At 42.8% G+C, this 15,637-nt stretch overlaps 1 protein-coding gene across 3 annotated transcripts in view; it reads right to left on the bottom strand.

Moving 5' to 3' along the window:
• Nucleotides 1-364: 364 nt before the first annotated feature.
• The window catches only part of SHISA6 (shisa family member 6), a 264,223-nt gene continuing 248,950 nt past the window's right edge, over nt 365-15,637 (bottom strand). For 2 of the 3 annotated variants that reach the window (XM_039847365.1, XM_039847366.1), the window contains 2 exons: nt 3,701-3,853; nt 365-1,982 (listed from right to left, as the gene is read on the bottom strand). In XM_039847365.1, coding sequence (XP_039703299.1) covers nt 1,432-1,982; nt 3,701-3,853 — 704 coding nt within the window. In that variant the 3' untranslated portion in view covers nt 365-1,431. Of the gene's footprint in view, nt 1,983-3,700; nt 3,854-7,780; nt 7,838-15,637 lie in introns of all 3 variants that reach the window. The other variant, XM_039847367.1, reaches the window with a different exon arrangement.

The following is a 15,637-nucleotide window of genomic DNA, read 5'->3' as shown; positions in this document are numbered from 1 at the left end:
GACCTGCCTGGTGCCCTAGTGCCCCCTATAGGGGAGGGACTGGTGTGTGGCTCCGTTAGCCTACAGACAAATAGCTGAGAGTACCAATTTTTGTATTTGCTAATGGGTCTCTGTCCCTTTGATCCAGAGGAGGCACTGGTCTGAAGAAACAGCAACCAGGAGAGAACAATGGAGCTGCAAGAGGACAAGAGGTGGGGGAAGGAGAAACAGGTGGAGAGAGAAAGTTCTAACCCAAGAATGGGCCCAGCAGGTAGGCAGTTATGGGGAGAGAGGAGTGGGCAAGGTGCAGGACAACTGCCTCAGGTCCTACTTGACTGGGGGCTGAGCTACCCCTCTCTAGAAGCCTCTGCCTTTATTCTGCATATTGGGAGACAGGTGGAGCCCTGGACAATGGGAATGGCAAGCCCCTGAGACCCAGGGCATCACAGTGGCCCTCCCCACCCACAGTTCTCTGGTCACGGGCAGATGCCTCTAGGGAGCAGAGCAGGGGAGGGGAAGGCAGGCCTGAGTGGTGGGTCATAGTTCAGACCTAGAGGCCTGGAGGAAGTGTGGAGATAATCAGTTTGCTGGGGAGGGCACCTCAAAAGTTCTTGTACCCAATCCCTACTCTCCTCTGAGAGGGCTAGAGCAAAACCCCAGAGAACTCAGGGGTGGAACATCTAGGGCTAGGGGAAGGGGAAAGTCCCCCAGAAGAGGGACCAAGGGGAGCTTTTGGGCAGGGCAGCCTGCTGGAACTGGGCATGGCTCCCAACAGTGGGGAGGCAGCTGAAGGAAGAAAACCCCTCCCTATCCCGGGGCTTGGGGGAGGGGCAAGGGGCTCAGGTAGGGCCCCAGGGGGTCAGCAAAGGAAGGGCCTCTCAGTGGGGCCAGAGAGTTCCAGCAGGCAAAAAAGATTGTTATTGTGCTTATGGACACAGCAGCTCTCTGGCTCAAGAGAGCAAGTAGGCAGTTTTTAGGCACTAGAAGATTTCTGTGATGCGGTTCTAGGTAAATGAATGAGACCGAGTAGCCTATTCAGTCAGCCCACTGGCTGCACCCACTGGCCAAATCAAACCCAGGCAACTTCTGACCAGGGTCAGGCCAAGGTCTCTTGGCTGATAGAAACTACGGCTGAGCCCCCAGGAGAGGGAGAGGGGATATGGGACTGAAAGGGAGTCGGTGATGGTGGTGGGGGTGAGACTGGGCCTAGTCCTCTCCTCACTCCCCTTTGACTCTTCAGGAAGAGTGAGAGTGATTGCTCTAGATCCCAGGTCTGAGTGGGCTGTGCCAGGCCACCGGGCTGTGTCCCAGGAGTATGGCTTTCCGGGCAAAGGTGGCCCACCCCCACCTCCTACAGAGGGGACACAGGAAGGGAGATGTGCAAGGCCAGAAGCCCCATCCAGGTCTCTCCTGCCCTGCCCTGTCTGCCAGGCACCCAGCCTATCCAGTCGATCACACAGTCACTTCAGTCTTGCTGGCCGTGTAGCAGGTATGGTGGCCGGGGATATAGTGCAGCTGCTCCACCGTGTTGTGTCTGCGCGAAGCGAAGGCCTGGCGCTTGGCTGCCGTCTGGCTCTGGCCCAGCGTGGCATAGGAGTTATTGGAGGCACTGGGATGGGAGTGCATCTTGGTCATGCGGTAGCGGTCCAGCACGGGCGTGGACACAAAAACGTCCGTGTGCGAGATGGCCCGCGACAGGGACTGCTCCGGAAAGGCCGTCCGCTCCGGGGACAGCAGTGGGTCCTGGGAGTGCAGGCGCTCTGTGGAGAGCAGCTGCTCATCTGACAGGATGCGGTCATAGGGCATACCGAACTCATCAGGCAGGCCCCGCTCTGGGGACAGAACCCTGTCCTGTGACATGGCCCGGATGGGCCGGCGGGGTCGCTCTCGCGGCAAGGGCTTCTGTTGGGACATCTGGATGACATTGAGGGGGAGTGTGCCACGGGCAGCCAGGTCAGGCAGGTGCCTCCTCCTCATGTAATACTCATCAGCCTCCTTGTCAGCTGCATGGGAGAGACAGAGAGAAAAGTCAGCTGAGGTGACACTGTCACTGCAGCCAGGAGCTAGGATCCTGCAGCCCAGACAGATGGAGGCAGTGTTTCTCCAGTGAATGTGCAAACCAGTCCCCAGGGGTCTTGTTAAATGAAGATTCTGATTCAGATCTGTGTCTGGGGCCAGCCTGAGAGTCTGCTCCCAGGCAATGCTGATGCCTTGGCTGTCTGTGGACCACCTTGAGTATCCAGGGGTTGAGGGACTTCCCCAAAGTCTCCGGGGAGTTCACGAGTTCATGGGAAAGCTCCTGAACTCCTGTTTCGGTACTGCTCCTACCACACCATGGTCCTGAAACAGAATGATTCCCGGAGTCTTCTTCAAACACCCAGGGAACAGCTGCTGCACAACTTTTCAATAAATTTCAGAGGCTCTCTCCGAGGAAGCTGGGTTGCAGAACCAGACTTCTGCTAAAATAAAGATGTTCCAACCAGGAGGCATTTGTGAAAATCCTTAGCTGGTAATTTAGGAACATAGTAACACCTATGTAATAGCCAATACATAGGAAGTCAACACATGGGTATCCAGCCCACACACAACAAATCAAGCCTACACATACCTCCCCTGTGCCCACAACATGAACAGTCCAGAATAATCTTATATGTGCACCTCATTCAAATACTCCAACCTTGTTTCCATCCAGGGGGCCCTCCCAAGCTCACACTGCCTGCTGAAACCTTGAATTTACTCAAGACACACAGAAGCACATTTTGCCCCAAATTTCAGGAATGTGGCCTCCCACAGACAGCTTTCTAGATCTCTGTAGAATATGGGAATGCTGACTGCTTTTCGGTTTTCCCAAGGGTTCACCGATGGGCAGATCCTGCCTCCTGAGCTACATTCTCTCATCCTAGACATGCATCCAATTCCTTGGATCATAGAAGATCTCCAATACTGAGTTTCTAGCCATAGAAACTCACCATTCCACTTTGGAAGTGGCTGATATGGACTCACACAAATGGGCTGAACTTCTACCATGGTAGGTTAACCTCTAGTTTCAAGCAAATGTTCAGCCCTATAGTCAGGTGGTCACAGAAATAGACTCATGGGGAAATATAGGCAGAAGCTCCAAGGATCGGAAAGCTATGAGAGAAGAGCTCTTCTATCATGTACCTTCTTGACATTGTAAAGTCTTAAACTCATCAATCCCCAGAGCCTTCCCAGACTCAAATGACAGAATTGGGATTAATGGATGAACAGGTCTCAACTGATGAAATGAGGTGTGTGTGGAAGTGGGAAATCTTCAGTTCTCAAAACATTGTGGCTGGATTAGGGAGGGAGAGGTTTATAGGCCCTTCCACAGCCAGATCTTTGGGAGGGGTCCCAGAGAAAGCTCTGGCATTGGTAGCTTCTGCTCCAAGATCTTCAGAATGGGGAAGGTCCATAGTTTGAAGATGGCAGGTGTGGGGCAAGACTAGGGAAAGGCTTTCTTTCGCATGCCTCCCATGGGAATGAGGATTCCATGGCCTCTATTCTATCGATAGGGAGAATGGACTCAGGCCCAAAAGAACAAAAACAAGCGGCTTGTCTCTTGTCTTCTTCCATTTTACCTTCACTCTTTGTTCTTGGGACTCAATACTGTTCCCTCAGGTGTAGGGCAAGAGAGTAAAGCACGGGAAGATGTCATGGAGGCTCCAGAGGCAGACCCCAACCCTGGGATAGCCCCACTTACTTAGCCTTTTCAGGGATGAGTACTTGCTGGGGTGGGTCTTCACTGCAGACTCGTAGGGTGGGGGCAGGTGGGCCAAGTTCTGGAACGAGCGGGAGAAGGACAGGTCATAGGGCTCAGTGGCTGACGTCAGGATGTTGTTCATCCGTGGCTTCTCTGTGGAAGAGAGAGGTGCATTGCATTAGTGAGGACAAAGGCCGGGGAAGGCAGGAGGGAAGGGTCCAGGTATTATCCTGTATCCCTATCCTGCGTTCCTGTCCCCTGTGCTAGGATACAGATTGTATCAGAGATTCAGTTTCCCTCATGTTCAGTTCCAATTGTCGACAAGCATGGGGGCAGGTGCTGTTTTATCTGCCACTAGCCATGATGGCAGTTTACCCTTCCTTGAATGACAAACTTTTTCTCTCAGTATACCACTGGGCTGTCTGATAAAGACGTAAGCCTGATGGAACTGAGCAAGGGGTAGGGGAATAAAATTATTTATTTTGGTGTGAAAGTTGTTCTTTCCCTAATAGTTTTAGGCAAACCTAAATGTCTGGCTCAGAAAAAATCTGAGTATGAAGGAGGAATGACTGGTCTTGTCTACATACCTATAGAACTGGGTCTAAGGCTCAGCTCCGTTGAGACTCCAACCCACAGTCCATGATGTCATTTCACCTCTTACATTGCCCCTTGTGTCTTGGGCCTCTTTAAGCCCTGTACCTGACAACTCACTGTAAGCTATAAAACCATTTTCTCTTATTCCAGTTCCTTCCTTTGAAGCCCCCTTAGCTATCTCTTGGCTGTGGGAGGAAAGGATGTAGTCAAAATGCTTAGCACATCATTTCCCGTTTTTTCCCCTCCTTCCCTTGAGATAGAGCCTTGAGATTCCAAAATCTGAAGAGAGAGAAGGAGTGTTGTTCACTGCCAGACCTGGGAAAAAGAATGCAGACAGGAATAGAAGAAAAGATGAAAAAGAGAAGAGGTGAATGACTAATAAAGTCAATGAGCTAGGCTGGGTTCTGAGGGCCAAAGCAGGAATAGCACGGGAGTGTGAGGAGAGGGGGAGAGGAGATGCAGGTATGGGTGAGGGAGTGACTGTGAAGATGCAGGACAGAAAGGAATGGAGACCCAGGGAAGGAAGACAAGCACGTCTTGGTGCTTGACTGATTTAAGGTACAGCGAGAAGTCAACAGGTATTGCTAAAGAAAGAGGGGTGCCATTCCCAGAAACAAGGTAGGTCGGTGGCTCTTATATTGTCTCTCCATCCACTTGAGTTTGGGACACCTAAGAAGGGGAAGGCTCTAACTTTGGACAAATGTAATAGAGGATTATGGTCCCCCATGCCTCTTGGCAAAGAGAGTGCTAAATCCCGGAAGACAATAATTCTGTGAACCGTGGGACAAAGAGGACTCCTAGGCTTAGTCTAAGGGCAGCTTCGATACAGGGAATTCCTGGTTTCTCTATCCTTTCCTGACATCCCTGGTTCCCCTAACACTGGGGATGGAGCCAAAAGAGCCCAGCCAATGAGCTGGTATTCACACCAGCACATATGTGAGGGGGTGGAGGACATGCTACATCCCCAAGAGATCAGGACATAACCGTACAGAAAGAACCTCCCTGGCATGGATCAGGACAGATGCTAGGGAGTGGAGTGAGCAGAAAGCTGGAAGCATTGCTACTCAGAGCTGAGGAACAGCCACTAGTCCCTTAGCTATTCTCTCTTCACTTTTGGCCACAGTGGAGAAGAACAAACTTCTCTCTACCTATTGGTATCATACAACCACTGAGGGCATCATTTAGCTCACCTGTTTCCAAATGCAACATTTCTAGGTGCTCTTATCTGGCACTGTTCTCCAAAACATGCCACTCAGCCGAGGCCTGTTCTTCCTTGCCTTCTGCCTCCACTACGATTGCCCTTGCCCCCTTGCTCCTGCTCTGTCTCCTATTGCAATACCCTTCTTTACTCTTCTTGCCAAATTCTCCCTTCACTCAAGACTCTTCATTATGACAATATCACATTTTTTTCAGCCCACAGTGACTTTTAGTCTTCAAGGCCCTATCATTCTTCTGGTTAATACCACTCAGCTTTGTGTCAGTGTGATCTCTACTTATTTGACTTGAGTTGATCTTGTTGAGCAACAAAAATTGCAATCTCCTTGACAGCAAAAATCTTGTTTTCCAATTTTTCTGATGCCTTCATAGTGTTGGCTCAAAATAAGGATCCAATAAATGCTTTTCGATTAATGAAGTAGACACAGCTTGCTTCCTCTCTTAATAGTTGCTCTCCCAGCTCCTGGGAAAAGTGTAACATCCAAGGAAGGAATGCAGAGAAAACCCTGCTTCCACTAGGTTGATAGCCACTCAAATGCAGGGACCAGGTCTCACCTACCTTCATCTTCATCTCCTTGTACCAAGTAGAAAAAGAAGATTAGAAGAAGGAGAGGGAAGAATCGTTCCTCTCGTGTTGGCTCCTTATGGGGAAGACCAGTGATAGTTATTCTTTCAGAATGTACTGAGCAAGTGGAGCACTCCTTGCTTGCCTTTTCTGTCTTCTCTTCCTGCTGCTGCTTCATCATTGTGGGCATCCCCCCGGCTCCTGGCTTCTGCCTTCTGTTTTTCTTTTTCAGCCTTCTTGCACAGATTGTTCCCACTCCCAAGGCTTCTGTTACTACTTCCAAAGCAAAACTTATATCTTCAGCTGTAACCTCCCTCCAGACTTCATGTATGCATTTCTAACTGCTTGTTGAATGATTTTTCTTGCACATCCTATGATCATATCCAGCTCTGGATGTCCAGTAGCCAAATTCTCCCTTCACTCAAGACTCTTCATTATGACAATATCACGTTTCTTCAGCCCACTCATCATCAGTAGCTCCATCCCCTGTGCCCACTGGCTGCTTTCCTGATTCTTTAGATTGTATTAGGAAGAGCCGCCCCCACCACCACCCCATTCTTCTAATTGATCATGGCTCACCATTTTACTCATAATTGACTCTTATCAGCCATATTCAGTTAGTAACTAAATTTTCCCAATTCTTTCTTCAAAATGTTTCACATGTGAAATCTTCTTTATATTCTCACTGTCATCATCGCCACTCTTAGAAATGGTGGTAAATGAGAAATGGTACCAACTTTTTTTCACTGATCTCTCCAATTTCTCCCAGTTATAATTTTCCTAGACCCTGCAGCCTGAAACATCTTGCTAAACTGTTGCTTTTATCGCATATTTCCACTAGGAGCCTAGCACTGGAGGGGAATATCAAAACAGTCCACTTCTGTTCTCTTAATTATAATATTCCTCAGTCTCAGTGCTGAAGCAGAGCATAGTATGACACGAGAGTGGTAGGTCTGTCAGGTGAGCTATAGAATTTATTTTTGTTTTGAGTTTCCTGCTAAAATCTAATGATGTTTTTGCTCTTTCACAACAAACCCGGTAGAATGATAGTTCACAATTTACATGGCTGTATTATATTCTATCAGGTTTTGAATAGGTACCAAAGATAGTTTTTCTCAGCATTTTCTAATGTGAAGTTGTGATCTGGTGGGAAGATATTATAAACTAAGAAGGAAACATGGTTTTGTAACATTGGCTCTAAGCTGATACTCCTGTGCTCTCCAATTTTCAGCTTCTTTCCCTGCCAAGAGGCCAAAGCTCAAATCACCCAGTTTGGTTTTGAGTTTTATCAAATTTTGATTAGTTTGGGGAGAATCAATAGTTTACCAAGTTTCATGTAATTTGCAAATGGTACCACAAGTAGCCTTGGGCAAAGGAGAGTGTACTCCTTGCCGTGGACATACAAAATTGATGACTCAAGAAGTGATCTAGATTACAAGTGAAAATGGTTAAGGAAGGGTCTCACTGCTTCCCTTTCATGGTGGAAGATCATTCTGATATCAGAGATAGAATACTAAGGAGACAATAGTCTAAAAGTGAGAGTGAAGCACTGTGGCCCTGGAGGAAGGTAGAAACCTGGCTCTTTACACCTCCTTAGCTTCAATGAGTCAGTGACCATATGTTTGGTGCTTCGATAGGCATCAGCAGTTAGGATGGAGCCACTTGGAATGAGGATGGAATGCAGAGTGCTCTCAATGGTCTCTCACCATGTGTAGGGGTCTGGGTAGCACTGCTTAAAATCTGATGGTTATACTGATGATCACCTGAAAATCATAGAAAAGAAATTTTTAAAGAAGAGTTCAGGCATTCCCCTGTGTCTCCAACATGCTCTCTTGGCCTCTAATGTGCTTCTCTGAGTCTAAGGAAGCACTTCTAAATGGCCCAGGGCTTTTGATACCCTAGAAACATGAAAGGCAGGGGGCAATATGTTAGACTCAAAAAATCTTCCTCTGCTGTTTCTGTCTCTCTCCTTCTACATCAGGGCTTCCTCTGTCACCATGGTGACCCACTCACATCTGTGGATCTGGCTGACCAGAAATCAAGGTGTTAGATGGGTAAAAGAGAAGGATGGAGTCTAGGGGACATTTAGTAATTGTGTATATATGGAGTGGAGAACTGGGCAGGGGAAGTAGATCCTTCTTTGGGGAGAAGAGTGTTAGGGTATGGTTAGCTAGGAAGAGGATATCCTAACTTAAGGTGTGTAAACCTTATGAGGCTTTGATTTGTCCGAGCTCTTTATACACAGGTGTCTGGGTGCATCCTGGGATATGGCAAGCTGCCTTGAACTGACCACTGCCTGGGATTGGAAGTCCTGGGTTCTAGGCACTGTTCTGCCTATTAATGACATAGCCTGATATTTCAAAAGTATTTATGTTAAATAATAATGCAAAAGACCATGTAGACTGAATAAGCCGCAAAGTTAATAAAGTCATGGTTGCCAAAGCCTGGAGCTCAAGACATTCTAAGGTCTTCTCAAACCGAATGAAGGTTTGGCTTATCATTAAATCACACTTCGATGTTGCATTATTGCTTTGATTCAACATTGTATTTTTGTTTTCATTGGTACATTCATCTAATTTCAACTAATGCCAGGGGAAGAGGAGGCATGAGGTCTTTGCTTTTGTTTATCTAAATCATGGATTACAGCTCTGCCATCCTCTGAGAGCTTGATCTTTTTCCATTTTTTTTGAAACCATCTTTCCTACTCTTGGCATTATACCCTCTGGCTACTCATTCTCCAGCTCCTTCACTAGAATCCTTTCCTTCTTCTATTCTCTAAATACCAATGCTCCATAAGTCCCCGGTGTCTTCATGAAGACATGAGCCCAACCTGATAGTTCTCAAATCTATAATTCTAGCTTGAGGTCCATCTGGTCTGTAGGGTTAGATTTTAAAATGCTTATGGACATCACCTTGAAATTCCTGCCCATAGCTCAAACCATTACAACCCAAAGTGAGCTCATCATTTTATTCTCCAGTATTCAAGCTACATTCTAAGGTACTAAGGTTCGATGTGCTCAGAATGTGAAGCTTCAGTTATCATTCACCATTTCCCTCCCTTTATCCTCCATATCCTGTGAGTCCCCAAATCCTGTTCTTATAGCTATCTCCTAAATCCAGGCCCACAATATATCTTCTTAGGATTTCTCTTAGTTCTAATCTCTGGCCATTTCTAAGACAAATCATCTTGTATACTCATACCAGACAAAATTTTCCATACCAATGGAATCATTACATTATTCATTTGGTTTAGAACAAACTCTTTAAATAGCCATGGACACTATTCAGTGTGGTGTGAGTTTGGGCAGTAAGCCAGAGTTTCTCAGGTGAAGATATTCTCCCTTTCTAAGACAGAATATTAAATTACATCCAGGGCAAAACCATTTACCAAAGGTTGAATCAATTCTATACTGGACTTGGATTTAAGCAAGAATAGAGAAAACAGAAGAGAGATAAAGGATAGATTTTTCTGCTTGTCCTCCAGAGACAAAGAGGAACCCAGTTTCATTGTTTTCTGTTGTTATTTTTTGATTGATTTATTTTTAAGCAATATGGCAGCATCAAAGAGACAATTGTAAGAAATAAGAGAACCCAGGTTGAATTGTGCAGTGTGGCTGTTAGAGAAAACACTTCTAATCTTACATTTCAGAGTCTAGGTGTCACCAGGAAACAAGATAATTCAGATTCATTTAATAATTCCTAGTAACCAATGCGCTCCAGGCTCTACGCTAAACACTTTCACCTATATTTTTTAAAAACTAATCTTCACAGTGATTTTCATTTTAATATATATTATCGGCCTACCAATTTCCAAACAGTAAAATACTCCTTAAATATTTTATTTGAAGTAGTTCTATTTTTTTTAAAAGATGAGTTTACAAACAGGATAAATGTCTTGAATTTAGATATTTTGTATACAAGTGCAGGCTTTTCCTTTGAATCTCACTTCAAATGTTTTGCTAACATTTGATTTATTTTACTACATTGGCATTAAGGAACAAAATTTAAAGTATAAATATGAAAATTGAAATTGTTCTAAAATAACCATTATGACATTTTGTTATATTTCCTTTTGTTTCCCACTCCTATAAATTACTATATATATGTTTACACACACACACAATATCACAGTGAATAACCTGTAACATTTTTCATTTTGCACAGGTGAGAATTAGATTACAGCTCTTAAAATGGAAAAAGTATGGTGATTTGATCTTTACACTTGTGCAAAATACAAATGTGTGAGGTTATTATTCATTGAAGCATGTTTATAGTAGCAAAAAAGGAAACAACCTAAATGTCCATACATATATGTACAATACACAGGTAAATATGTATAATTTCCACATATGTAAGAATGCTACATATACTACTTTTAATGTTTCCTTTATACTTAATGCACAGTATATTTTGAATATATTTTCATGTTTTGAAATAATATTTAAAATATTTTATGTGGTTTCACAATAGTCCTTTCTGTAGAATAACCAATTGTATATTTCTATATATAACTTACATGTTATATGTTTATTTTATATATATTTATATTTATATTTAAGTATTCCACTATTATTGTGTATTTAAGTTGTTGAAAAGTTTAATAATGTTACACCAAACAACCTCGAACACAAATCTTTGGCCATGTCTCATTTCCTTAGGCGAATAACTAAAAGCAGCATTTCTAGGTCAACACACTGCCATTTGACTGGTGATGTGATGCAGTAGATTGATAGATTTCCTCATATTGAACTTTTCATCTATTCTTGGGAAATACCTTATTTGATTTGGTGTCTTATTCTTTCATTACAACACTGAATTCTATTTGCATTTATTTTTTAATTCATGTAGATACATAAAAAAATTTGTATTTTTTGTGCTAACATGTTAGATTTTTGTATCAAGATAATGATTTTGTAAAATCAAATGAATAGTGTTCTGTCTTTCTGTATGCCTTGAAACTATTAGTATAGCGTATGAAATACCTGTTCTTTGGAAATTTGAAAGAATAAAATAGTAAAAATGCCTGGTGTCTTTTGGGGAGTCCTTCTGCTAGCACTGTGATGGGTAGGAGGTTGGCTTGTTATTTTGCTAACTGCATAACAACAACTTTGGGAGATGTTATCATCATCAATTTAAAATTAAGGAAACTGAGGTTTGGAGAGGCTGACTAATTTGACCAGCATATGAAGCTAGGATGCAAACCTAGGTAGAGTGGCACCAGAGCCTACATCCTTAACTATTATGTATACTGCCTCATGTTTTGGAAACTTTATCCTTGCATATTGATTTACTCAGGTTTTCTAATTCTAAGTTAAATTTGTAATTTCTATTTTCTTAAATAAATCCATTGACCATTATAAACTTTACTAGCTTAAAAGTGTAACATTCCCTCAAAAAACTCTATATATGAAATTACAGCCCTTTTCTTCTTGATTTTCTGTTAATGTTTTGTGGGTTAGCAATTCATTCATATTATTATTCTTTTTCAAAGAATACCTTGTATATATTAGTGAGGTTTTTTTTTCTATCATTTTTCTTATCTTCAAAATGTTATTTTATGCTTTCGGATTCATTAATTCCTGCTTCCAAATTTTCTTTGGATTGGTTTGTTATTGCTTTCTAATTTCTGGGCTTGAATCTTTAGTCCATTTATTTTCACTCTTTTCTGTTTATAAAAGGTCTTTAGCTCTGAGTTTGTCTCTGGCACTATCCCATGAATGTCGATGTGCAATGTTCTTATTGTTGTTATGTCCTAAATGATCTGTAATTGCAGCCTTGATTTTCTCTCGGACCCAAGCATTCTTGAGTAGAGCATTGTCAAATTTCAAAGTGTTTGGATTTGTTGGTTTGAACTTTGGCCACTGATTTTCTTTTTTATTGTGTTGTGGTCAGAAAACAGGGCCTGTTCAATTTCTGCTTGTTGGAATTTGAGATTTCCTTTGTGGCCTAATATATGATCAATTTTTGTAAATGTTTCATGAATACTTAGAGAAAGAGAATATTTTCTTTTTGTAGAGTACAAAATTGACATATATTTATTAAATCAGACACATGAAATACATTATTCAGTTCCTTTCTATCCTAATTCATTCTTTGCCTACTTAATCTGTCAAAGACTGAGAGGGGTATATTAGGTCTCCCACTACTGTTGTGTTCCTGTCATTTTCTCTTTATATTTATTATAGAATTGGTTTTCTGTATTTTGTAGCTACTTAGCACAAAAAGGCTCATGATGCTATGTCTTCTTAGTGGCTTGCACTTTTATCAACATTAAATGACCCTTTCTGTCCTATCACCTTTTTTTTTTTTTTTGCCTTTAAGTCCTCTCAATCTGATATTTATATTGCCAATCCAGCTATCTCTTTGTTTGCATTTACCTGATAAACTTTGCCTATCCTTTTATGTCTAACCTTTCTGTGTCATGTTGTTAAAACAACATGGTTGTCTCTTGACAAGAGCATTCAGGGAGAGAACTGTGGTGATAGGACCCCCTGATCTTTGGTTGAGGGATACAGCCAGGCCCTCATGAATGTGCTAGAAGGCAGGCTGTGAAATAAGTGTATCCTAATTTCACTCTCTTCTACCCCTTTGATCTTTTTCCAGTATTCTCCATTTACCAAACCCGACTAACATCCATAAAAAAGAGAGCCCAAAGAAGCAATCCATAAAGCTTAGCACCCAGGAATCTAAGTTAGGGTGGAAAGTTACTATGGAGGGTCAAATGGAAAAACTATTCAGTGCAGACTTATTAATCTACTCTGACAAATGCTACTTTAGTACATTCTAAAGATGGTTATGGGGGTTTGGGCAGATGGTGTTCTAGGTAATGGATGGAGTTTGGGGGTGTGTGTGCAGTTGGGTGTTAATGCAAAAGGGAGAAAAGCAGCATTAGTGATGTACAAAGAATAGGAAGACTAACAATTTAATAATTTTTCCTGGAGCCCCTTTCTATGGTGGTATGTATATAGTCTGTTAGATTTGGAATCCTGTCTCTCCCTGGACTTATCAATGGATCACATCTCCACAACCTCAATTACCATCTCCCCCTTCCCTCTCCCTTTGGGGAGTTCTGGGACTTGGCACAATGCCCAGTTGGGACAATCAGCTTCTTGTTAAATTGGGCTGGATAACATAACAATTAATTATTGTTTAGGACTCATTGATCAATATGCTGACAAGACTATAAAGTGACAAAACAATCTCCATCTGAACTCCAAGGCTGCTTGAAGGAAGCAGAGAACCAAGGTGGGGCCCTCTGTCCACTGAGAGCTTGTAGACTACCAGTGGTTAATAGGTCTCAGAATCAGAATGTCCCCTCATTGCCTCTATAGCCTCGAAGTTGCTGGAGCTGACAGTGACTTACTTTACATTGGTAGGCACATTTAGTTGCTAAGAGAAATGACTAGTTTCCTCTGTGGACCAAAAAAAAAAAGAAAAGTACAGTGCATATATATGTGTGTGTATGCATATATGTCTGTGTGTTTGTTTATATGTATGTGTAGAATGGGGAGAGGGCAAAGAGTGATTTTTATTGGACATTCCTGGTGATAATTCAGTGACAGATGTAGCAAAAGCAATTTCTGTTTAGTGAGTCATAGAAAGATTGTAGGGTACAAATAATACCCAAAGATATAAACAATGACTTGATCAATGGGATCCTGAGAGTATAAAGAAGTAATATGCACAATGATTATACATTCTCAAGTCTTAGGCCTCATCACCACACTCTGGAATTGCTATGCTAACCTCCTAATTTCCTTCTTGCCTCTGATCTCTGCCTCTTTGGATCATCCACCTTGCAGACTCCTGCTAGATTAGTCTTTCTTAAATGTTAATTTTGGCCTGGCCATTAGCCTTCAAGTATTACAAACTACCAATAGGTTAAAGCTTAGATGCCATAGGCCAAAGATTTTAAATTAGTATACCTAAGAATCACCTGAGGAACTCATAAAAAATTCTGAGCCCTTCCCTCATCCCATGAATTATGATTTAGTTGATCTGAGACAGGCCCCAGGTGATACTTCTACAGCTGGATTCTGGACCACACTTTGAGAAATACAGCAGAAATACATTTTCAAAGCTGCCAATTGTCTAGGCCTATTTCCTCTCAACCAACACACCAGTGACCCATATGAACTGGTTTTCCCTCTGCTATTTCCAACCCCATGAGTACCTTGGTCCTTTGCTCAGAAATATCTTCCACTTAATTTGCTCTTCATCTCCTTCTTTTGCCCAAACCATTTCAATCCTTGATGATAAAACTTCAGTTTCATTTCTATAAAGTCATCCTCAGGTCCTCCAATGCACAGTGATGTTCCTTGCCCTTCTGATAATTGGAGAGTTTATTACCACTGCCATTTGCTTTTGGTGTTTAATTATATATTATTTTGTTTTTTTACTTCTGCCTTATTCATTAGCTTGTTCATAGATGGTTAAATACTTCTACATGTAAGGCACTTCTCCCCTATATCTGGACATTGTTCAGTTATGTTGAGCATTGGACATTTCTTAAGGTGGTGATCGATCACACTTTTTCATGTTTACCTTAACACAGTACTCCCTGGGATGGGTTCTTTGGAGGCACTTGTACAATTTTTTGAATGATGAATGGACGAGTAAATGAATCAACTCTTGAGGCAGGAGAAAATGAGCAAGAGACCGTAGTGATGATACTTGATTGCCTATTGTACTTTCCCTCTTCTTGTCCTCTACCCTCTTCTTCAGGCTCAGATGGCAGATTTTCTGGGCCTGTGGACAGGTTTGTGGTTGTAATAATTTATATGTATCTCAGTATGAGAGTGTATGGAGAAGTAAGGCACCCCTCCTTTTTCACTTCAAATCCAACCCATACTGCACACATCTTCTTGAGGATTAGTGGCCATTCTAATGCATTCTGACACAATTCTTTTAATCTTGGTGATATGAAAAGGTCAAAATAGAGAGGAAGGCCTGTGAGTCATGGTGTCAGATGGTGGAATTCCTCCTAAGATGACTGGTTAGTTGCCACTGATATTGTGAGATCATCAAACCCTATGCTCCTGTCCATTCGCCCTCCTCTGTGTCTCAGTCTTCTCTTCTTACAGCAATGGCTGTGACTTACAGCAAAGGCTGTGAGGGTTTCCTGGGTCCCACCAACAGAGAGTCCAGCTTTGTGTGAGTGTCTCCCTCATGGGCCTGCTCTGCTTTCTCACTTCTGGCAAGGATTTTCATTTTCAGTTCTGCTGAAACAAACTGCATCTTGTGAGTTGTCATGCCTACACAAGAAAACAATGTGTCTTCTGCCAGATTCACTTAAAAAGACAAACTTTAGCTTTCCCTGGGAGAGCTGCCTGCCACCCGCTGTGATCCACTTCTTTAGGACAGCTTCGCTCCTCTGAGCCTGGAGGTGCTGGAGCTGTGTTTGTTCCGCAAGTGGTTATTTTAATTATTACAGAAGGAGTATTTACCATCCCCTTGGCTCCAGGAGACCAATCCTCCTTCTGGTAATAAGGAACGACCATATCCCTGAGAACTATTTAAATCATATCCATGGAAAGTCAACTTTGTAGTGTCCTGGGATAGAG

Source organism: Pteropus medius, unplaced genomic scaffold (genome assembly GCF_902729225.1).
Source record: "Pteropus medius unplaced genomic scaffold, Ma_sr-lr_union100, whole genome shotgun sequence".
Lineage (NCBI taxonomy): Eukaryota > Metazoa > Chordata > Mammalia > Chiroptera > Pteropodidae > Pteropus > Pteropus medius.
The sequence above is the reverse complement of the archived record's forward strand: the minus strand, read 5'-3'. Positions and strand labels throughout refer to the sequence as shown.